The sequence below is a fragment of the Mastigoproctus giganteus genome, chromosome 9 (genome assembly GCF_048544385.1).
Source record: "Mastigoproctus giganteus isolate SK-2022 chromosome 9, ASM4854438v1, whole genome shotgun sequence".
Taxonomy (NCBI): Eukaryota; Metazoa; Arthropoda; class Arachnida; order Uropygi; family Thelyphonidae; genus Mastigoproctus; species Mastigoproctus giganteus.
The window spans coordinates 121,375,582-121,398,960 of NC_143583.1; the positions used below are offsets into that span (position 1 = coordinate 121,375,582).

A 23,379-nucleotide genomic window follows, 5' to 3' on the forward strand; every position below is an offset into this window, starting at 1 on the left:
AAATGAAAGACCATGTGATATTGCACGTTCTACAGACCTAAATGAGGCAATGCCGAGAATTAGAAAGAATGCAGAGAAAATAAAAACTTTCATAGCAGGAACAACTCAAAGTGTAATTAAAATCCATTAAATCAAGACACAAAGAGTTGGAAGAGATGGAACGGCTGTCATCTGTTTGGATAGAAAATCAAACAAAAAACAAGTTTGCTTACAATAGAAGCAAAAGCAATAGCAATATTTTATTACACAATAGTCGTAATAAAATACTTACATGTGTTTGGTAATGTTTTGGTTACAAATAACACACATTTGGTTACAAATGTGTGTTCAGTCTTGGGTGGTCGGCACCTATCCCTATTTTTCCCATAGGGCCTGTTGTTTATATTGCACGAGGGTTTCTAGGAACACAACTATCGTGCTATACAAGGACTGACTGTAAAGATGTAAAGGTGTAATATAAATTTAAATACTAATTAAAACTAAGGTTAGTGTGCACTTAACTGTAGCATTTATGGTTTGTATTCTTTTTCTCACACACTTGCACTCTCATTCATTCTTCTGGCTTTCAGTTCGTTTGTTCGACTCTTCCTTTCTACTCTGCACTCTATGGGCACCTCAACTTACTGTTATTCTTCAGTTGCGGTTCAGGCCTAGCCACAAGATTTTTGCAGACCAGGGGAGAATGCAGTGGTGGTGTTGTGTTGTTAGTAAATGTTGGTTAGTATATATAAAGTAATGTAAGTTATTATTAACTTTTATTCTTTCTGCCAGTTACATTTGTTCTTCCATTCATCCCCATTTACTCTTTCTTTCCCTCATGTTTGGTCACTCTTTCTTTCACCAAAACTGCCATTTATTTCCTTACCATAATTCCCAATTCACTCTTTCACTCAGTGGCTAGCCTATTCATTCTGTCTTTCATTCTCATTCATTCATTCTTCTTTAATTCTCCATTGCATCCCCTGGCTACTAGCTTACTGATATTTTTCAGCTAATCTGCTTCCCTGACTGTCTTTATATCTTCCTCCCCTACATGGTTACTTATTTGATGTGGGACCCATGTTTCTACACATGCCAGGGTAGTCCTGGGTATTACCCAGGTCAATCCGGTTTTGTCATGTCAGGTTTCTGTCAGGGCACAGTGTACTACTATCCTGACAGTTTTTAAGTAATTGTCTGGGCATGGTGGGAGGCGTGGGCAGTTTTAACTTATTATTGTTTAATTGCTGGGGGTCTGAATTACCATTCTTTGGATAGTTTTACATCCTTCACACTTTCTGTGTGAAGGATGTAAAGGCTTTATAATTTTCCTCTTCTTTATGAATTTCTTCTTCCCCGGGAAGGGCCCAATCTGTGCTATTAGTTGTGTTCTGAGAATATCATAAATATTACATTCATATAGAATGTGTGCCCAGTCTTCACTCTCACCACAGGTGCAGTTTGGGTCATCAGTCAGCCCTAAGGAGGTTAGTTTTGCCTTTAGTGACCTTTTACAACAATATAAATGTTGTAAAAGGTCCAGGGGCATACCACTTAGGTGGCTTTGGGCTAACCATTGCCACCCGTGGCAGAAACCTTTTGGTAACCAGACCTCTGGTTTCCTGCTCTCACTTTGTTTGCCATAGTTCACGGAGCTTTGTGGCTATTCTTTTTCTTTCAGAGTTGAAGGTGTTGGCTATATCAAGGGCTATCTCCAGAAATTCTATGGTTATGCCCTTTTTAAGTCTATAATATAATCCTCTTTTGGCTACTTCCAGATAAAGTGGGAGAGTTCTGGCCAGCAGCTGTAGCATAGGTGTGCTTACTGTGCGACATGCTCTGGTAAAAGTGGGTAGTATTGTTCTTTGTATTGACTCTTAATTTATTCTTATTTCTTACTATGGCCGAGCAGTGAACCACGCACCGGCTCCATAGGTGATAACAGGTAGGAACATTGCATGGTATATGATTGCTAGGGTCTTTCTTTTGAGCTCCCAGTCTGCTTGACTGATCAATCATACCTGCATAATTTCTCACTTTCTTCGCCAAGTTGATCAAATGGGGATAAAAAGTTAATTTTGAATCAATGACCACTCTAAGATATTCTAGTTCTGTTACCATTTTTATAGTAGTTGTGTTAATTTTGATTTGTGGATGTCTTCTTATATCTAAATTGCCTTTTAGAAATATTTGTTTTGTTTTTTTAGGCAATATTTTGAGCATGTGCATTGGGTCTGTGTGACTAGAAAACTGAAGCCAGCTGCTTTGAAGCCGACTCCCATTTGAACACTAAAATTGCCAAGGAAAATTACCTCATTGTTAGGAAGATCTAGCTGATCTAGATGCCTCCTAGGGAGCCAGTAGGTTTGGTTTGGTTGACTGTCTAGCAGCTACCCGGCCTGTGAGCATTTTTTTTTTAGAGCTGTACCATGAAAATATAAAGAAGATTGGATCTTTCCATGATGCCCACCATAACCTCAAAAGACATCAATCATACTGCATTATGGAAGAGATAGGGGCATTTCCAGAGCTTCGCTCTGGAAACTAAACATGGGTTTCATCACTTTCAAGCCTCCAATAAGCAAAGTGGTTTTTCACCAGTAGGCTGCCACCTAGTATTGCCTGGTAATGCAGAGAGGTGATACACCTCAATTCCTGCTTATGTTGGTTTACAGCAGAGTAGTCACCTCCAGCATATTAGGTACCACATTTCAAGACTTGTGTGCTGGGGTTATTCCCTGGGTTACTAACAGTCCCACCATTGTGAAGTGCAAGCAGAGGATTTGGTTTTTGCAGAATGACTAGACTTCACAGAAATTCGGTCCACTTGATTCAAGTGTCACCTTGATATTAGTTCCATCAGCATTTTCGACTCCCATGTAGAGAGCCCTAACTTGTCATATGTGAGAAAATCTGCGACACTTCTGTTCTCTGGAACATCTTTCTCTTGTATTCCAGAAAATTACAGTCTATTACAGAAGTTCGAGTCTAATGTCAAACAGTAACTTATGTCTTCCAGTCTTTAATCTGTACCTGTCTGTGGTTTTCATTTAAAAGAAAAAAGAAAGAAAGAAAACTTGTAACCTAAGTGAGATCTGAATATATATTTATTTATTTTATTTATTTATTTTTTTAAGTTTTAAATTATACAGATGAAAATAAGATATTTTGTGGTATGTTCCTATCACTTAAACAGTGATTGCCACCTCATTCTTACAGAATGGCTGAAGGGTGGGCATATGTGAAGTGAGATCAATTATTTTAAACTGTTAGCCATTCTGAAACAGTGAATTAGCAATGACAGCAATCATTGATGAAGTGATTTGGTATATGTGATCTCAGGACATCTATATCAGTGTCTTTTAATGGTTAAAGTAGCAATTGCAGTAGTAATCTCCTCCACATAGGCACCTATATGGTGAAGGGACCTCTCAGTAATGCTGCTGGGCCTCCAGATTAGCATCACTGGGATCCAGTGCTCACAGCCTAGGTTCAAGCTAACATCATAGGACTCTAGCATATTTGTCCTGTGCTACAACCCATGGAAATTCAGATTAGCATTAGTATAGGCATACGATACAAAAAAGCAAGCTTATGCAGATTGCTGTTTGGTTTGGTTGACTGTCTAGCTGGAAGTCTGTTTCACCAATCAACTACCTGCTGGCTAAAGGCAAACGTCCGCACATCTATCCTACAATTGTCTTTCCTCAATTTGAATTTATGTCCTCTCAGGTAATTATTTTGAGCAAGAGGAAGAATCCCATCAGCATTGAGCATGCTCAAACCATTCAAGGCTTTATACACCTCAATCAAATCACCTCGCAGGTGCCTAGTCTCCAAACACTGTAATCTGCAAAACTTAAGCTATTTCTTCGTAAGAGCAACCCTTTGTTCCATTCACTAATCTTGTTGCCCTTCTCTGTACTCGTTCCAACAGCTCTACGCCTGATTAGACCAGGGTTCGAGCTCATCAACGCCAAATACGGAGGATGTGGAAAGGTTAGGGAATGACCATCGCATATCCCGGAGCAATATGGCCTTAGTTGCTAATGCTCCTAAAAACCAAATAACAAACAAACAGCTCTACGTCCTTCTTAAAATGAGTCCTCCAGACCTGTATATAGTACTCAAAGTGTGGCCTGACCATCACCTTATACAAGGGGATAATCACTGCCTTATCCCTGCTACAAAAATTCCTGTATATTATTGACAAGACACCATGAGCTACTCTTGCAAGATCATCTACACTGCTCAGAAAACTTCATATCTGCCTGCCAAATTACCCGCCCAGGTCCTTTTCATTCTCTACCACTGTCAGTGTGGCCCTGGGTGCCATGCGGTCTTAGTGCGTTTATCAAAGCTGTTTCTTTTTCTCTATTACTAATACAACTAATAGCACTAATAGCCGCTTGTGGCACTGCTCCTGCCTCCCCGTGGCAGGGCCAGTAACCTGGGTGGTAAAAAACCCAACTGCTTTAGATTTAACGAATATCCCTGTTCCAGCTTCAGACTATCCACAAATCATTCAGGTTGCATGCCTAACAGAATGGACAGCAATCTGGCACTCTCAAACCAAAAAAAAATTTTTTTCAATTTAAACAGAATCGTAAAATTTGCTGTTCCAATGTCCGTACATCAAGACAAGAAGAAATAGTCCTTTCAAGAGCAAGAATAGGTCATACTCATTTGACTCATCTTCATTTACTCACAGGAGATGATCCACCACAGTGTCCACATTGTTCTATAAATCTAACTGTCAAACACATTCTCATTGAATGCCCTTACTATAAACAAAACAGAAATACAACCCTGCTATCATTGGTTAACCTTCGGAAACCAATAACTCTAGAGAATGTCATTGGTGACAATGCAAATGTTACTGAATTTTTCAACTTTCTGAAACAAATTGGAGTTTTTAGTCATTTTTGATTTCAGCCTTTTCTGTTGTTACTAGAATTTCTCATATATATTATTACAATAAGTTAATAGGCACATTATAGCCAAAGCAGCTTATGTGCCATCAAATCCCCACAACAACAACAACTGTCAGTGGAGTACCATAGAGTTGATATGTTACTCTGGGGTTACTGCTTCCCATATGCAGTATTTTACTTTGGCAATGTTAAACTTCATTTGCCACTTCTCAACCCATCTGCTCAACTTTTCTAGATCCTGTTGCAGCAGCATACTGTCATTAGTGTCATTGGCAACCCTGCCAACCTTCGTATCATCTGCAAACTTGGACATTAAGCCTGATATACCATCATCAGTATCATTTATAAATACAGAAAACAACAATGGACCCAACACTGAACCCTGAGGGACTCCACTAATAACATTAGTCCACGAAGAGCAGTGCCCATTGATTACCACTCTCTGTCTTCTCCCACTCAACTATCCCCTTTATCCATAGCAGCAATTTGCCTCCAATGCCACACTGCTCCAATTTGTGCAGCAGTCTTCCATGTGCAACAGTATCAAAAGACTTTCTAAAATCCAAATATATGATATCAGAATTATTCTTTGCATCCAGTTCCTTTGTGACCACATCATATTATCCAATCAAATTGGTCAGACAAGATTTCCCATTAACAAACTCATGCTGTGTCCAAGCTATAACCGAAGTCTTGTCTAGATGATCCTGCAGTGCTTCTTTAACCAGTGCCTCCATTAATTTCCCTGGAACAGAAGTTAAACTAACAGGTCTATAATTACTTGTGTCGGCCTTTGATCCTCCTTTGTGAATTGGGGTCACATTTGCACATCTCCAGTCCATGGGTATCTCCCTCGAGTCCAAGGAAGCTCTCATAATTATGGCTAAGGGTTTGCTTACTTCCTTTGCTGCCTCCTTTAATATAACTGGATAGATCCCATCCACCCCAGGTGCCTTTCTTATGTTTCTCTTCAACAATTTCTCCTCCACTTTCCTCTCAGTTATTACAAAATCATCTAGCTCACTGCCAGAGTTTAGTTCACCTCTGGCATTCCCTTCCTTAATAACTCCTCATGTGTGAATGTAGATGCAAAATACTCATTTAGTTTGTTAGCCACCTGAGCAGGATCATCAACAGTTGAACCATCAATATGCAGTGGACCAATCTGATTCGTTCCCCTTCCTTCTAGAGTTTACTTAGGTAAAGAACTCGTTGCTGTTTTTCTTTGCATCCTTTGCCAAAGATTTCTCATAATCTGCCTTTGATTGTCTAACCTCTTTTGTGACTTGGTTACAGACCAGCTTATATCTATCGTAGGCTTCCATGTCACCCATTAATTTATATGTATCCCATGCATTTTTCTTCTCTGCCACATGTCTCATTAGTTCATCTGACATCCATTTAGGCCTAAACCTTGAACAATATTTCTTAGTTGGTATGTAAAGCCTAGTAGCTTCCAAGATTAATTCTTTGAATGCTTCCCATTTTGAATTTTCTGTTGGTAAAATCATCAGTTGTTCCCACCATATAGAATTTAAATACTATCTCAGACCTCCATAGTCGCCTTTACGGAAGCAAAACCTTCCCTTTCCCCTTGATAGTAGTTACCTCTTTGAGTAAATCCCACTTGAGCACACTGCGATCTCTGCCACCTAGTGGTTCTTTTAGCTGCAGATTCTTAATGCATGAAGAATCACTACTGATAATCAGATAAAGAGTATTACTCCCTCTGTTTGCTCTCTCGAACATGCTGATATAGAAAACAGTCATCCAATAAATCCAAAACGCCTTGCTAGTGTGTAAGTGACCAACCCACAAATTCCAGTCAGTATTTGGGAAATTAAAATCCCCCATTGTACAACTCTCTGATTTACTGGCCCAATCTATTTCCCTGTACAGTTCTTTATTATACTCATCAGAGTCATTAGGCCTATAACACACTCCTACTCTTAATTTTGAGATTGGGGGATCCTGGGTGATTTAGGGGCCGGCTTCAACATACCACTCTGTCCCCTGCTTCAACTAGATGGGTGGTTCTGAAAGGTGCAATTGGCTAGTGGGTTCACCTTTGAGTGTCAGCTGTGTCAGTGTCATGCCCCTACCCTCATGGTCCAAGGGACAGGATTCAGACTGGCAGTGGTGTTAGTATGTTGTCTGGGTAGCCCTGGCATTCCATTCCCGAGTGCATTTATTGCTTTCCAAGTAGTGGCTGTTCCTTCAAATAGGCCTCTGAGGTTGGGCATATTCATAATATAAATTTTTCAGTAGTTTACATCAACCTTGCGTTGAAATAATAAAACAAAAAAACAAATTAATAATTTAATAAAATTAAACTGGTATTACTAATTTACAATAAATTACTATTTACAATAGGTATATAAAAAGAAAGAAAAATAACACCATAAAATACAATAAAATATACAGAATTAAAACGCTAAAATCTGAAGCTTTCGAAGGCTCTGCCTTCTTTCTCATCAGTACGCTTTATTTTTGCAGTGCAATCTTAAATACCTGCAGGTTCACGGCACGTCACGTGATTCAATAACACGTGCATTGTTCTCATGCGTAACGGAACTGGAAGTGGCTCGGGAGCGTGTCAGGTGAAATCGTTCATCCCTCACTGTGTCAAAGAGGGGATGGATCCACATACCCCCATCTCTATTAATGTTGCTCCTAATGGAACTAATCTGCAAGCTCTTGAGCCACTTGCGGTCCCAAAACCTGTGCGCCCGGTCGATGATAGTAGCTTCATCCGGGGAGATTTTATGTTGCTTCTCCCAATAATGCTCCGCCGCAGCTGAGTTTGCATAATCTGCATTCCTTATCGCCTTTGTGTTCTCTTCCAGACGATCTTTTAGATGCCGTGGGTTGTTTCCCCCACATGACATTCCCCACAATCCGGGCACATAATGCTATAAACGACCCTACTTACCCATTCTTTTGGAATGGGATCTTTCACTTGTGACAACACTGTGTGCAACTTACATCCTGGCAGTTGCACATAGTGTGTCTAATGATCCCATAATACATGGGCTATTCACTCGGTTAGACCTGGATAATAGGGAATGTATGCGGTGGCTGTCGGCGTAAATGTCTCCCCTCTCCTCTGTTCTCCTTTGATATACTTATTTATGATCCTCTGGGGGGTAGCCACACCTCAGGAGATCCGTCGTGACGTGCTCAAACTCTTTCTTTTTATGCTCGGAGGTGCTACAATGTGATTTAGCCCTGTCTATTAGTGTTCTAATCACACTGTTCTTGTGATGGTTGGCCTGAGCTGAATTATAGTGTGAATACTGACCTTTACACATAGGTTTCCTGTAAACCCTAGTCTTTAAACATGGGCCTTCTCTGTAGACCAACACATCCAAGAATGGTAAAACCCCTCCTTCTTCCACCTCCAAGGTAAAATGTATAAATGGGGAGAAGCCATTAAGAAAATTCAAAACCTCATCTTCACTCCCTTTTTGAATAATTGAGAATTGAGATCTTTTCCACAGACATAGGGAGAACCATATCACTAAATATTCTAGCCTCGAGCTCCTCCATCGCCAAATTATCAATAATCGCACTAATGGGGAGCCCATTGCTACCCCGTGAACCTGCTTATACATAGTGTTACGAAACACCATAGTGGTGCTTGATAGACATAATTCTATACCTTTACAAATGTCCTCCATGTCTAGTTGGGTCCTACTACTTAAGATGACATCTTTTCGTAAGGCCATGTGTGCACAACGTACCCCACGGTTAATTGGAATACACGTAAACAGAGATTTCACGTCAAAATATGTCATGGTTTCATTTTCTTCTATAGATTGTTCTCTTAGAAAATGTACAAAATCCTTGCTGTCCCTAACACTAAACTGAGAGCCCCACTGTCGGTGCGAACAATTTGGCCAGGAAACCAGATAATGCATACTTGGGACTGCCTATAAACGAAACAATGGGTCTCAGTGACACACCCACTTTATGTATCTTAGGCAGTCCATAAACAAGATTAACAAAGAATAACAAGATTTCTGAAGAACTGTATTGGTTATTGCATGCTACGGGAAGCCAATTACCGAGGTTTTATGGACTGCCTAAGATACATAAAGTGGGTGTTTCACTCAGACCCATTGTTTCGTTTATAGGCAGTACCACATATGCATTATCTGGTTTCCTGGCCAAATTGTTGGCACCGATAGTGGGGTTCTCTGAGTTTAGTGTTAGGGACAGCAAGGATTTTGTACATTTTATAAGAAAATCTATAGAAGAAAATGAAACCATGATATATTTTGACGTGACATCTCTGTTTACGTGTATTCCAATTAACCGTGGGGTATGTTGTGCACACATGGCCTTACGAAAAGATGTCATCTTAAGTAATAGGACCCAACTAGACATGGAGGACATTTGTAAAGGTATAGAATTATGTCTATCAAGCACCACTATGGTGTTTTGTAACACTATGTATAAGCAGGTTCAAGGGGCAGCAATGGGCTCCCCCATTAGTGCAATTATTGCTAATTTGGCGATGGAGGAGCTTGAGGCTAGAATATTTAGTGATATGGTTCTCCCTATGCATCCGTGGAAAAGATATGTAGATGATACATTCTCAATTATTCAAAAAAGGGAGTGAAGATGAGGTTTTGAATTTTCTTAATGGCTTTTCCCCATTTATACATTTTACCTCGGAGGTGGAAGAAGGAGGGGTTTTACCATTCTTGGATGTGTTGGTCTACAGAGAAGGCCCGTGTTTAAAGACTAGGGTTTACAGGATTCTGTAAACCCTAGTCTTATAGTATGAATTATAGTATTCACACTATAATTCAGCTCAGGCCAACCATCACAAGAACAGTGTGATTAGAACACTAATAGACAGGGCTAAATCACATTGTAGCACCTCCGAGCATAAAAAGAAAGAGTTTGAGCACGTCACGACGGATCTCCTGAGGTGTGGCTACCCCCCAGAGGATCATAAATAAGTATATCAAAGGAGAACAGAGGAGAGGGGAAACATTTACGCAAATAGCCACCGCATACATTCCCTATTATCCGGGTCTAACCAAGCGAATAGCCTGTGTATTACGGGATCATCAGACATGCTGTGTGCAACTGCCAAGACGTAAGTTGCACACAGCGTTGTCACACATGAAAGATCCCATTCCAAAAGAATGGGTAAGTGGGGTTGTTTATAGCATTAAGTGCATGGATTGTGGGGAATGTTATGTGAGGGAAACAAAACGGCGTCTAAAGGATCGTCTGGGGGAGCACACTAAGGCGATAAGGAATTCAGATTATGCAAAATCAGCCATGGTGGAGCATTATTGGGAGAAGCAACATCAAATCTCCCCGGACGAAGCTACTATCATCGACCGGGTGCATAGGTCTTTGGACCGGAAGTGGCTCCAGAACTTGCGGATTAGTTCCATTGGGAGCAACATTAATAGAGATAGGGGATGAACGTTTTCACCTGACTTGCTCCCGAGCCACTTTCAGTTCCATTATGCATGAGAACAATGCACGTGTTATTGAATCACGTGACATGTGCCGTGAACCTGCAGGTATTTAAGATTGCACTGCAAAAATAAAGCGTACTGTTGAGAAAGAAGGCAGAGCCTTCGAAAGCTTCTGATTTTAGCGCTTTTAATTCTGTATATTTTATTGTATTTTGTGGTATTCTTTTTATATACTTATTGTAAATAGTAATTTATTGTAAATTAGTAATACCAGTTTAATTTTATTAAATTATTAATATGTTTTTTGTTTTTTGTTTTATTATTTCAACTCAAGTTTGGTGTAAACTACTGAAAAATTTATATTAGTGGCTGTTCCTTTTGGGCTCAACGGTGGATGGGGAACCCGGGCATGGAAACAATATAAAAAACACTATGAATCCTGATAAACTTATTTCTTCAGGATTGCTGAGATGGCAAATGATGGACAAACAACAGTAAATTCAGAGCTGAAAGAGGTTATGTTTGCTATGCAATTAGACCAGTCAACATTTGGAAGTATAACTATTTTAATGTCTTTTGTATGGTATTACAGTACAAGTAAAAAAAAAAAGCAGTAATTGATGAATTCCTTTTTGTCAAATCTTTAAAAACTGATTCTGAAGGTGAACCAATTTTTTGATGTGTGCAAGAGTATTTTGAAAAGTACGACATTCCCTTTAGTAATATAACCGCAATTGCAACAGATGGGGCTCCACCTATGGTTGGTAAGTACAGTGAATTTTTAGCTTTAGTTAAAAAAGAAAATCCTAAAATACAAACAGTACATTGCATTTTACACAGACAACACCTTGTTGCAAAAAACATAAGTGAAGTATTGCATGCTGCTTTGCAAATTTGTATTAAGGTAATAAATAAAATAAAAGCAAATGCTCTTGACAGCCGACTGTTTGCTATGCTATGTGAAAAAAATGACCAAAATTTCAACCAATTGCTCCTTCATACAGAAGTAAGATAGTTGTCAAAAACTAACTGTTTGCAAAGGCTTGTAGAACTTTATAACTCAGTAGTGGAATTTCTGTCCGAGCACTATCAATCATTTGCTGATATATTTTCAAAATTCAATGAAGCACAAAAAAAACTGCAAGGCAAAGACATTACAATTATACAGAGTAATACAGTTATTTTGGGATTTCAAGAAAAGTTAATGTTCTTCAAAACTTCGCTGGGTCGTAGAAATTTTCACTTCTTTCCAAATGGAAGAAGCTGAAGGAAATTTTTGAGATGCCAGCATATTTATTTATGTAACTCACCTCAAATGCTTAAAAGAGGATTTTAAAACTAGATTCAAGGATCTCAAAGATATGAAAGTTCCAGAATGGATTATGTCTCCATTTCATGCAGAGGGTGATAGGGAAGATTTCAATCTGAATTTCAATTTGAAAAGAGGAAATTATTTAAATGAACTTGAACTTAGAAGCTAAGTCACTGCACTCAAAAAAAGTTTCAGGGGATTTTGGACAAGTTAAAATATTATTGAAAACTACCCCAAACTGTATAAAACTGTCGAGCCTTTATTATTGACCTTTCCAAGTTCATAATGCTAAAAGCCAGATTTAGCCACGCTAACAGTATTTTAACTAAGCAGAGAAATTGACTAGATCTTGAAAATAATTGAGATCTAAGATTAAAACTAACAACTCATGAACCCAATATTTCCTCTCTTCTAAAAGCACATCAACTACATCCTTCACATTAGACATGTGGTAAGTGTTAGTGTTCATTAAACTTTTTTAATATGCATTGCAAATCATAATTCGATACATTTTCTAAAAAAATTGTTTATAAAATATATTAACTTGAAGCTTATTGCTCTTGGGGGTCTTTGTTATTACTGAATTTTTACTTAGGGGGTCTCTTTGAGCTGCTTCTGGTAAGAAGCAGCTCAAAGCCCTTTGTTCTTCTCACCAATCTTGTTGCCCTTCTCTGTACTCGTTCTAGCAACTCTACATCCTTCCTAAATTGAAACCTCCAGACCTGTATGCAGTACTCAAGGTGTGTCCTGACCATTGCCTTATACAAAGGTATAATCACCTCCTTGTCTCTGCTAGCAAAATTCCTGTATATCATTGACAAAACTCCATGACCTGCTCTGGCAGCCTGTCTGCACTGCTCAGAGAACTTCATATCCAACTACACAATTACCCCCTGGTCTTTTTCATTCTCCACCTCCCTGTGTACAGTACCACACAGTTGGTACGTTTCTCTTGGGTTACTGTGACCCATATACAGTACTTTGCATTTGTCAATATTGAACTTCAGTTGCCACTTCTCAGCTCATCTGCCTAACTTTACTAGATCCTGTTGCATTAGAATACTGTCTTTACTATCATTAACAACCCTGCCACCCTTTGTATCATCATCGGCAAACTTGGACATTAAGCCTGATCAATATCATTAATAAATACACAAAACAACAATGGGCCCAGCACTGAACCCTGGGGGACTCCTCTAATAACATTAGTCCATGTAGAGCAGTGTCCATTTATTACCACTCTCTGCTGTCTCCCACTGAACCATCTCTCTATCCATTGCAGCAATTGCCCTTAATGCCGTACAGCAGTCTTCCTTGTGCAACAGTATCAAAAGCTTTCCTTAAATCCAAGTATATGATATCAAAATTATTGTTTTTGCTTCCAGTTCCTTTATGGCCCCATCACAGTATCCAATCAGATTGGTCAGACAAGACTTCCCCTTAACAAACCCATGCTGTGTCTGAAATTTATACCCCCTCAGGTGCGCAATCTGAGCAAGAGGAAGAATTCCATCTGCATTGAGCTTGCTCAAACCATTCAAAGCCATACGAGGAAAGGTCAGAGAATGACCACCGCATATCCCGGAGCAATATGGCCTTAGTTGCTAATGCTCCTAAAAAAAAACAAAAAACAAATAACAATTCAAAGCCATGTACACTTCAATTAATCACCTTGCAGGTGCCAAGTCTCCAAATGTTGTAATTTGCAGAACTTGAACCTTTCTTGGTAAGAGCAGCCCTTTGTTCCCCTCACCAGTCTTGTTGCCCTTCTCTGTACTCATTTCAATAGCTCTACATCTTTCTTTAAATGAAGCTTGCAGATCTGCATGCAGTACTCACGGTGTGGCCTGACTATTGCCTTATACAGAGGGATAATCACCTTATCCTTGCTACCAAATTCCTGCATACCATTGAAAATTTGCACAATTGCCCTCAGGTCTTTTGCATTCTCAACTACCCTGAGTATAATACCTCACAGTTGGTACATTTCTATTGGGGTTACTGCTACTCATACGTTATACTTCACATTTGTCCATGCTAAACTTAACTTGCTACCTCTTAGCCCATCTGCCCAACTTTTCTAGCTCCTGTTACAGGAACGTAATTTCATTAACAACCCTGCCAACCTTTGTATCATCTACAAACTTGGACATTAAGCCTAATATACCTTCATCAATACCATTGATGAATTTAGAAAACAACAGTAGGCCCAACCAGTCTGCCTATGATCTACAGCAGTGGTCACACAAACCAAGAAACAGATAGATTCAATTAAAAAAAAAGTGCATTCATGTAAAATTGTGAATTTACTTTCTATAAACTCTGTTAGTAATCATAAAAACTATTAACTTAAACTTTGTTTTGTTATCTTTTCTTGAGTGTAAAAATTTCTTGCCTGTCTGTGTGTTTGTGATCTCTTGCTTGATCCAGCAACTTGGGAATTATTAGGAATTATTATTATTATAATAAACATTGTTGAGTAAAGAAATTCAGTTCTGCCTGTGAGAACAGTAACTAAGTTTTTAATAATAAACAGTAACTAAAATTAGGTAATTGACAGGCACTTTCAAGATTTAAGTATCTCTTCATCAGCTTTGTGAATGCGTACATAAAATATGAAACATTTCAATTTCAATAAACATTGTGTTTGAGTAATGATATTTTCTTAGTTACTATAGTAACCTGACAGGAAATTGCACAGAACCTAATAGGTATCTAGCTCTTCTTTTTTTTTTTTTTTTTTGTTTTGTTTCTGTTATTGTAATTTTTAATTTAAAAAAAAAAAAAATACTGCTGATAATGAAAAAACAAAGTCAGTCATAAGATATAAACATGAAACTAACAGTCACTTTCCATATAAGAGAACCATTAAGGGTGCAAATTTCAAAACTTAACATTTACACACATATATTTTGTCAGACAAATAAGGAAATAAACATCATAATAAATAATAATTGAGACAAAACACACATTTTGTACAACAGTTAAATATAAAACAGGAACTACTTTCTATAGCAAACTCCTCCACCACATCAACTGACATGTGGTAGAGGAGTTTTCTTCAGAAAGTAGGTTTCCAATTATAGTTCTGCCACAGAAAGATCGTGGGGTAGAATTTTTCTGAATATGGTCAGTCAGTGCTTGTTAAAAGGAGGGATGGTTTTTTACCTGGTTGCGATACACTTAAACAGAAGTGCTGCAGGATTATTTGCCAGTTAGAGACAGTGTAAGGTGGCTCTTATATTGTGTCATCATTAAAGTCACATTGCATTATAATTCAATTCCACGAGTACCTAGCCAATTTCAAATGACTCATCTGAGCAACATGTTTGCTCAAATGTGTAGTTTGAGGAAACTATTTGACAAGTCATGCTTATTCAAGGTATAAGAGCAGGGAAACTTGTTATGGAGGGATTTACGATATGAGATGGTTTAAAATGATGCCTTATCTGCAAACTTTATTTTCTTCAGTTTTAGTTGTTACAGATATGATTCAGGCGCCTCCGTAGCCAGGTGGGAAGGAGCAGCGGTGCGTTGGAACACGCTTCTTGATTAGACCGGGGTTCGAGCCCGTCACCACCAAATATGGAGGATGCGGAAAGGTCAGAGAATGACCACCGCATATCCCGGAGCAATATGGCCTTAGTTGCTAATGCTCCTAAAAACCAAATAACAATAACAGATATGATTCAATGCCACTAACGTACTTAATTTAAAAGTTTCATAGCTTTAAGCTTTGTATCCCTCAAATTCTTTGAAATAGAATGGTAACTTAATAAAACTGAACACGACTGATTAGTGATATATGACTTGATGAGACTACAATGTGTTTAATTAAGGGAAAGAATGAAACAGGTTTGGAATTATGATCGGATATGACTTTAATGATGAATTGTTGTTAGATATGAAACATTGATTAGATATACTATTTTGTGTCAGTCGAGGGTTGCATAGTTTGTTTGCTCCTGTAAACTTGGGTTTTTCTTTTAGCAAACAAATATCAGATACATTTTAAAAGATCAACTTACAAGTTTACCATTATCTAAGGAAGGGGTTGGAACAGGATAGAATGCTTGTCATGAATAGGATATGGGCCTATTTCAAGCAAACTGTGAGACTAGTTATGCATTTATTACAAACTCTTCAGTGTTTTGGGTAAAAGCTTGCCTTCTATTAGAAATCACTTAAATTATGAAACAAGAGTAATTTGCCATTTGATAGAAAAATTCAGCTGGTACACTTTTAGAATACATTTAAGACTAATAAGAATGGCCTTCAATTTTATATTTTAAAATTTGTGTCACTGCCATGATTTCAGAATTAAGATATTTGTGACTGTGATGTTAAGTTGCATGATCATTGTAGTTATCACGATACACTGCAAGCATCTTTTAGTGTAGGAAGTCACTTCTTGTGACTGGTTTATTTCTAGGAAAATTTATCTTGAATGACTCTCTTCATATTGTGTAATTTCAGTTATTTACTTTTTTTTGTTTTGTTTTATAGATCATTTTACAGCAAAGTTATCTGTAAGAATGAAGGTCGGACCAGACTTTGTGGCTACAAATTTCACCTTCTATGATTGCAGCACTTATACATCGTAAGTATTTGTCTGATGTCTACAAATTAATTTTTAAGTATTTAAAAAAAATGAATGAAATTGATGTTTCTAATTATAGTTTTTGCACTGAAGGATCACGGGGTAGAATTTTTCTCTGCATAGCCAGTACTTGTTAACAGAATGGTTAGTTTTGCAGGGTTGGGGTACACTTAAACAAGGGGGGGGGGGGTGCAGCAATATTTGCCAAAGCTATAGAGGACAGTGTTAGGTGGATTCTGTGTACCCATCCCAAACTAGCAGTTTTCGAAGGGGGGGGGTACACAGAGTAATAGTTTAATGGCAACCACAAGCAGAGATTGAAATTGATCTTTACAGTGCTTATATTGTGACATGCAGCAGCCTAGAAAGCAAGATTTGGGTAGGGGGAGAGCAGCCCTTCCTCAAAATTGCCATATACCTGTAAGTAAATCCTCAGTATCTCGTATTCTTAATAATATTAGTACAAATACGTGAAACATTATCACCTTTTGTGCCTTTAAAAGAAAACTGTTGTACAATGTCATTAACTTTAGCCCCTTGCAGATATACAGTAGACTCTCGATTAACTGGGACACTTCAAATTAAAAATAAATCAACCAGAATAAAAAATTCAAGTAATAACTAGAATAGGTATAAACAGATATTTTGCAAGTCGTAAATAAGCAACAAGCGGCATTATAAATTGTCATTGGGAGATTAGTGTACCTAATCTCCCAATATCTTGCAATCCCTGCTGTCTTCACACCCACCACTCAAAAAAAAAAAAAAAAAAAAAAAAAAAAAAGGAGACCAAATGTTTAGTTTGTTTTAGTGCATTGTGTCAATTGTTGTGTTGCGTTGCAGCGCAAAAGAATAAATTTTGTTTCGTTATTTATATCAGGGATGTCAGAATTTTTTTTATAGTAAAAAAAAAAAAAAAATTTTTTTTTTTGTTTAGAAATCGCGAAAATGATGGGTAAACGCAAAAGAGTTGCGTTTTTCAGTTAAACAAAAACTTGAAATTATTCTAAAGTTTGAAAACGGTGCATCTGTTAAATCTCTAAGGAATCATTATAATGTTGGTGACCAAACCATATGCAACTTCGTAAAAAAAAAAAAAAAAGGGAAGCTATTAGATTTAAAATCGGCATCTCAAAAAAAAAAATAAAATAAAGGGAAGCATTGTATTGGACATGCAAGTATTCCGTGGTAAGTTTTTTTGTTTTTTATTTATCCCCATATTAGGTAAAATTAGGTAAAAGGATCTAGGTTTTTGGGTCTCTCCTTAGCCCATCTACAGTATGATACAAGCAATCCTCAATATGTTGACCTGCACTTAATTGCTTAACTGCACTGAATTGCCAGTATTGACAGACATATAGACCCAACCATTAAATTGGAACGTCATATAATAGAAGATTTTAACTTTCCAGATATTGATTTGTGGATTGGTTACACAGTAGTAAGACTTTTGTAGATTTATTGGATGTTTCCTACATCGGCATGTTAAAAAGGCAAACAAAGAAAGCAGTAGTTCTGCTCTGATTATCAGCAGCAACCTGTCATGCATTAAGAATATTCAAATAAAAGATCCACTAGGTAGCAGTGTGTTGATGTGGAACTTAAAGATGAGAATATTTACTTAAAGATGTAACTATTGTTAAGGGTAAAGGGAATGGCTTTTGCTTTTGTAAAGGTGACTGCAGTGAGACCAACTGATAGTCACGAGCAGCAAATATTTAAATGGGATGAATTCAGGGATGTAAGCATAGAAAATAATAGGCTTTTTAAACCAATTAAAAGATGCTGTTCAAGGCATAGACCTAAATTAATGTTAGATGCACTGATAAGACTTTTGGTAGAGATGAAGAGTGCATGGGATGCATATAAATTGTCAGGTAATACCAAAGCTTACAATAAATATAAACTAGTCAGCAATCAAGTCACAAAAGTTGCTGGGCAAGCTAAGGCAGATTATGAGAAGTCTCTGCCAGAGAATGCAAAGATAAACAATAAAGACTTTATGTATGTAAACCCTAGAAAATTTGTCTAGTAGATATGAATGGCTTAATTGCTGATGACCTTCTCAGATTACTGACAAACTGAATCTGTATTTTGTATTTACATTCACACAAAAGAAATATTTTAGTGATGGAGATGCCAGAATGTATCAGATTCTAACAGGGAGATGAATAATTTTATGATAACTGAGAGGAAAATGGAAGAGAAACCATTGAAGCTGAACATAAAAATAGCACCTGGGGTAGTTCAGATCTATCCAATTACACTAAGGAATGCAACAAAAGACCTCAGCATACCTTTAGCCATAATTATGAGAGCATTCTTGAATTCAGTGGCAGTTCCTAATTGACTGGAGATGTGTGAATGTGTCCCCAATTCACAAAAGTGATCAAAGTGTGACATTTACAGACCTATTAGTTTAACTTTTGTTCCAGGAAAAATTATGGGGTCACTGCTTTAAAGAAGTAATGCAGGACTATCTAGACAGGCGCTTAGAGGGGGAACAGGCATTCTGTGTGTTATCACACACTCAGTCTAAAACACTGATGGATCCAATATCTTTCTATTTCAGACGATTTAGGAGAAGTCCGGTTGGCCTGCCTGCCTCCCTAAAATCCACTCATGCACACCTTCTCGATGGTAAGCCCTGTTACGTCACTTAGGTGGCAACGAACGTGTAGAGTGGTTCTCTTTAAGACTCCTAGTCAGCGTGAAGAGGAAAAGACCAAACCCTCCAGCACATGACAGTAAGACGAAACAAATGGCTCTCCGTCACCAGCGGCTTTCACCCCCCCTCTTACGGTAGCAAGAGGATCAGAGTGGAAGCAGAGGGTGCTAAGAATCTCTGGGTACTACTAGGCTGCCATGCACGGAAACTGAACTTGGCCTGTTACAGCATAAGATTGCTCATCGGTGAAGATAGGATATTAGAGCTGGAAAAGGAATTCGAAAATGTGAATTGGAATATCATCGGTTTGGCTGAAACAAGAAGAAGAAATGAATCACTTATAAGTTTATCAAGTGGAAATCTCTCTGTACACCAATGGAAACAGTGAAGATGGAGTTGCCGTTCTGGTCCATAAAGATTTAAAAAACAACATTTTGGAATTCAAAAGTACATCACCAAGGGTGTCAAAACTACTACTCAGGATTTCTAAGAGGTATAAGCTAAAGGTTATAATGATTTATGCGCCAACATCGAGCCATGATGATGAAGAGGTTGAAGAAATGTACACCAAAATTGAGTCTCTAGATCGGGGTTTCTTAACCAGGGGTCCATGAGCTTGGATGGGAAAAAAATCAACTCATTAATTTCCTTCACTTATGAATGTATGTAATAAATTACAATTGTATTAGCTGTATCTGTAGTCACCAATAGAAATAACAGATATTTTCATATCATATTATAGTTATTGCATATCTCGAAAAATCGCTTACGCTCATTGTTACTTTGAAATTACGGCAGTTATTAGACCTGCCGCTAGATCACACTTTATCGCAGTCCTGCTGTGGACAGACTATCGTGCGACTTAGTTGGCAAACAATCCGGCAAATTAGCGCCTAGTAGGCCACTTTTAACATGAATAGACACGCTGGCTACAAGTGTAAACCAGGTATGTTCAACACATCCTACGGTTTAGTTAACAGTTGAAGTGTGTAATTTAACCTTTTCGCTGCCATGTGCGTGTATACCGGTCCAATGGTGGAGGCCCCTACAGTGCTACAATCGTGTATGCACGCCCACCGTGTGTCTGTCGATGCATACAGTCTTCGTATATGTCTTTCTTAGTTCTAATATTGCATTAATTATGTTTACATTAATTATTTAACATTTGTTACAGACCAAATTTAAGTTCAAATGTCGAAGAAAAGGAAGTATGATGAAAACTGTATTATTAGGTTTCACTTGCATTAATGAACTTGACGGGACTCAAATACCACAGTGTTTTTTGTGCGGAAAAATTCTTGCAAACAGAAGTATGAAGCCAGCAAAACTGAAAGACCATCTCAAGTCTGTCCATGCTGAAAATGCATCTAAAGATGCTGGTTTTTTTCGTGCGAAAAAATCGCAATTCGAAAAAGCAGGGACACTTCCAAAACTTGGATTTGCCATTTCACAAAAACCTTTTCTTGAAGCATCCTATAAAGTTGCTTACCGGATTGCCAAACAAAAGAAGCCCCACACTATTGGAGAGACTTTAGTAAAGCCATGTGCACTGGAAATGGTCGAACTGGTCTGTGGACTGGAACAGAACAAAACTGGAAGCTGTTCCCTTCTAAAATGATGTAATACATTCTAGAATAGTTGATATGTCTTTTAATATTTTGAAGCAGGTCATCGAGGAAATGGCAGCCTCGCCATTCCCCTTCAGTATGCAGTTGGATGAAATTACAGACATTTCTCAATGTAGCCAGCTCCTTGTTTTTGTTCGCTGTGTGCATGCTGATGCCATCAAAGAATTCTTATTTTGTGAGTCTCTTTCGGAAACTGCAAAGGCCGTCGATGTTTTTGAAATGGTAAAAAGTTTTTTTTTACAAACGAAACTTTGAATGGAAAAGAAAACTTCATTCTCTTTGCACCGATGGAGCTCCTCCGATGCTTGGTAATATTTCTGGTTTTGCTACTTTAGTGAAAAAAGAAGCTCCTCAAGTCATCGTCACTCATTGCTTTTTACACAGACATGCACTGGCAACAAAGACTCTTCCAACAACCCTGAAAGAAGTATTGTCAACAGCCATGAAAGTTATCAACTTTATCAAAAGAAGTTCTCTGAATCATCGTATTTTTAAAAGATTTTGTCAAGAAATGGGAGCAGAATATGAAGTGCTTCTCTACCACACAGAAGTGTGCTGGCTTTCAAGAGGACAAGTCTTGAAGTGCTTGTTCGAACTAAGGGCAGAAGTTTCACTTTTTCTGGAAGAAAAAGAAAACCCCTCTTGGAACATTTTGAAAGGAAGGATTTTATCCATGGGTTGGCTTACCTGGCAGATATTTTTCACCATATGAATGAGATAAATCTTTCCATTCAAGATCATGAAGTCACCATTATGGATGCAACTGAAATATTACAAGATTTCTTGGCTAAGTTACCAATATGGAAGAAGAGAGTAGAGACCGACATTCTTGCAAACAGGAAGTGCTTTACCAAGATGTAGTTGAAATGCAAACTTCTCACTCAATTTTTTTGAAAAGAGATATCTGCGAACACTTGGAAACATTACAGAACTCTTTTAAAAGTTATTTCTATTTTGATGGCATGAAAATTGAACCATGGATCCGAAATCCTTTTCTTTCTGATATAAACTGTATTGAAGATGTTGATTTAACCAAAGATGAACTCATTGATCTTAGGTCAAAAAACTTACTACGATTGGAGTTTACCTCAGAAAGCCTTGGAGGATTCTGGTGTTCCCTGAGAGAAGCCTATCGTCGTCTTGAAAAGTGAGGCTATGGAAGCTTTGATACCATTTGCAACAATATATCTGTTCGAGTCGGGATTTTCAGCACTTGTAATAATGAAAACAAAAAATCGAAATCGATTAGATGTCCAACATGACATGCGTGTTGCCTTGTCAAATACCACACCACAGTTTAATGTTCTTATTCAAGATAAACAATAACAGTCTTCACACTGATATTTCCTTAAAAAATAAAATTTAACTTCAACTTTCCTATATTTTAAATGTATTGTATTATTATTCAATGTGTTAAGAAAGAAACACATATATTACTGTATAATGTTTTTTTTTTAAATTTTGGTAACTATTTCATTAAACTGGTTTTTTGTGTAATTTTATTTTATGCATTTAAAAACGTTATTCTGAGAAGGGGGTCCGTGGCATTCACCCGACTGGCAAAGGGGGTCCGTGGAACTAAGAAGGTTAAGAACCCCTGCTCTAGATGAATAGAAAACTTGCTACACTATCATTATGGGGACTTCAATGCTAAGGTTGGAAAGAGACAAAACAGGGCAGAAAGGACAAAACAGCGCTTTATTGATTATAGGAAATTTTGGAATTGGTGAAAGAAATGAAAGAGGTGAAAGACTTGTGGAATTTGCAGAATCTCGAGGAATATCAGTAATGAACACTTTTTTTCAAGAAAAGGGTGAACAGAAAATGGACATGAATGATCCCAAATGGATTAACTACTAATGAAATCGACTTCATTCTCACTAACAGAAGATATATCTTGAATGATGTTACTGTCCTGAACAAGGTAAATGTTGGAGTGATCACAGAATGGTAAGATGCACACTTGTTATAGATGTAAGAAAAGAAAGGAAAAAACTGACTCAAGTAAATAATATGAAGGTCTTTGAGATAACAGAAGAGGAGAAAAAGCAGTATGTACTGGAACTTAAGAACACATTTGAGCTTCTGCAGACTGCTCAGAACCAAGATGTCGACGAGGAATATTACAACTTTCCGAAAGTGACAAAGCCCAAGAAATCTATAGGTAAAAAGAAATCCAAAGGAGAAAAAATTAGTCAAGAAACCCTTGTCATGATGAACCAAAGATGACAAATGAAGAGCAAGAAAAACACTGACAAGAAGAAAATTGAATATACTGAGTTATACCAAGCCATTAGAAAGAGACTCAGAAAAGACATAAGAAAATTTAACACAAAAAAAGTAGAACAAACATTAAGGGAAAACAAAGGATTTAAATCAGCAGCCATGAGCAGTAATACAGAAAGACAAATGATACTTAAACTGAAGAATAGCGATGGTGTGCTTATAAATAGCAGAACATTACTATAAACAGTTATACAAGGAACGAGGGAATGATGCCAACAGTGGGGGAGATGGATTGCAAATTAGTAACACATACAATATACCTGATATCCTTCCTGATGAGGTAGAACATGTGTTGGAGAAAATGAAGAATCAGAAAACTCGGGAGAAGATGAAGTTACTGTAGAGTTGTTAAAATTGGGAGGAAGAGACATGACACAAAAACTGGCAAGACTCTTCACAAAATGCATTAGAAAAGGTGTGATGCCTAAGGAGTGGAATAATGCAATCATAGTTTTGCTGCATAAGAAAGGAGATAAATCATAAATTGGAAATTATAGACCAATTAGCTTGTTATCCCAAATCTACAAG

General features: G+C 37.7%; 1 protein-coding gene across 2 annotated transcripts in view; it reads left to right on the top strand.

Annotated features, from left to right (window-relative positions):
- LOC150080687 (plexin-A2-like) overlaps window positions 1-23,379 on the top strand; it is a 1,379,917-nt gene that overhangs the window by 654,536 nt on the left and 702,002 nt on the right. For both annotated transcript variants that reach the window (XM_090381876.1, XM_090381877.1), the window contains one exon: window positions 16,176-16,269. In XM_090381876.1, coding sequence (XP_090238002.1) covers window positions 16,176-16,269 — 94 coding nt within the window. The remainder of the gene's footprint in view (window positions 1-16,175; window positions 16,270-23,379) is intronic.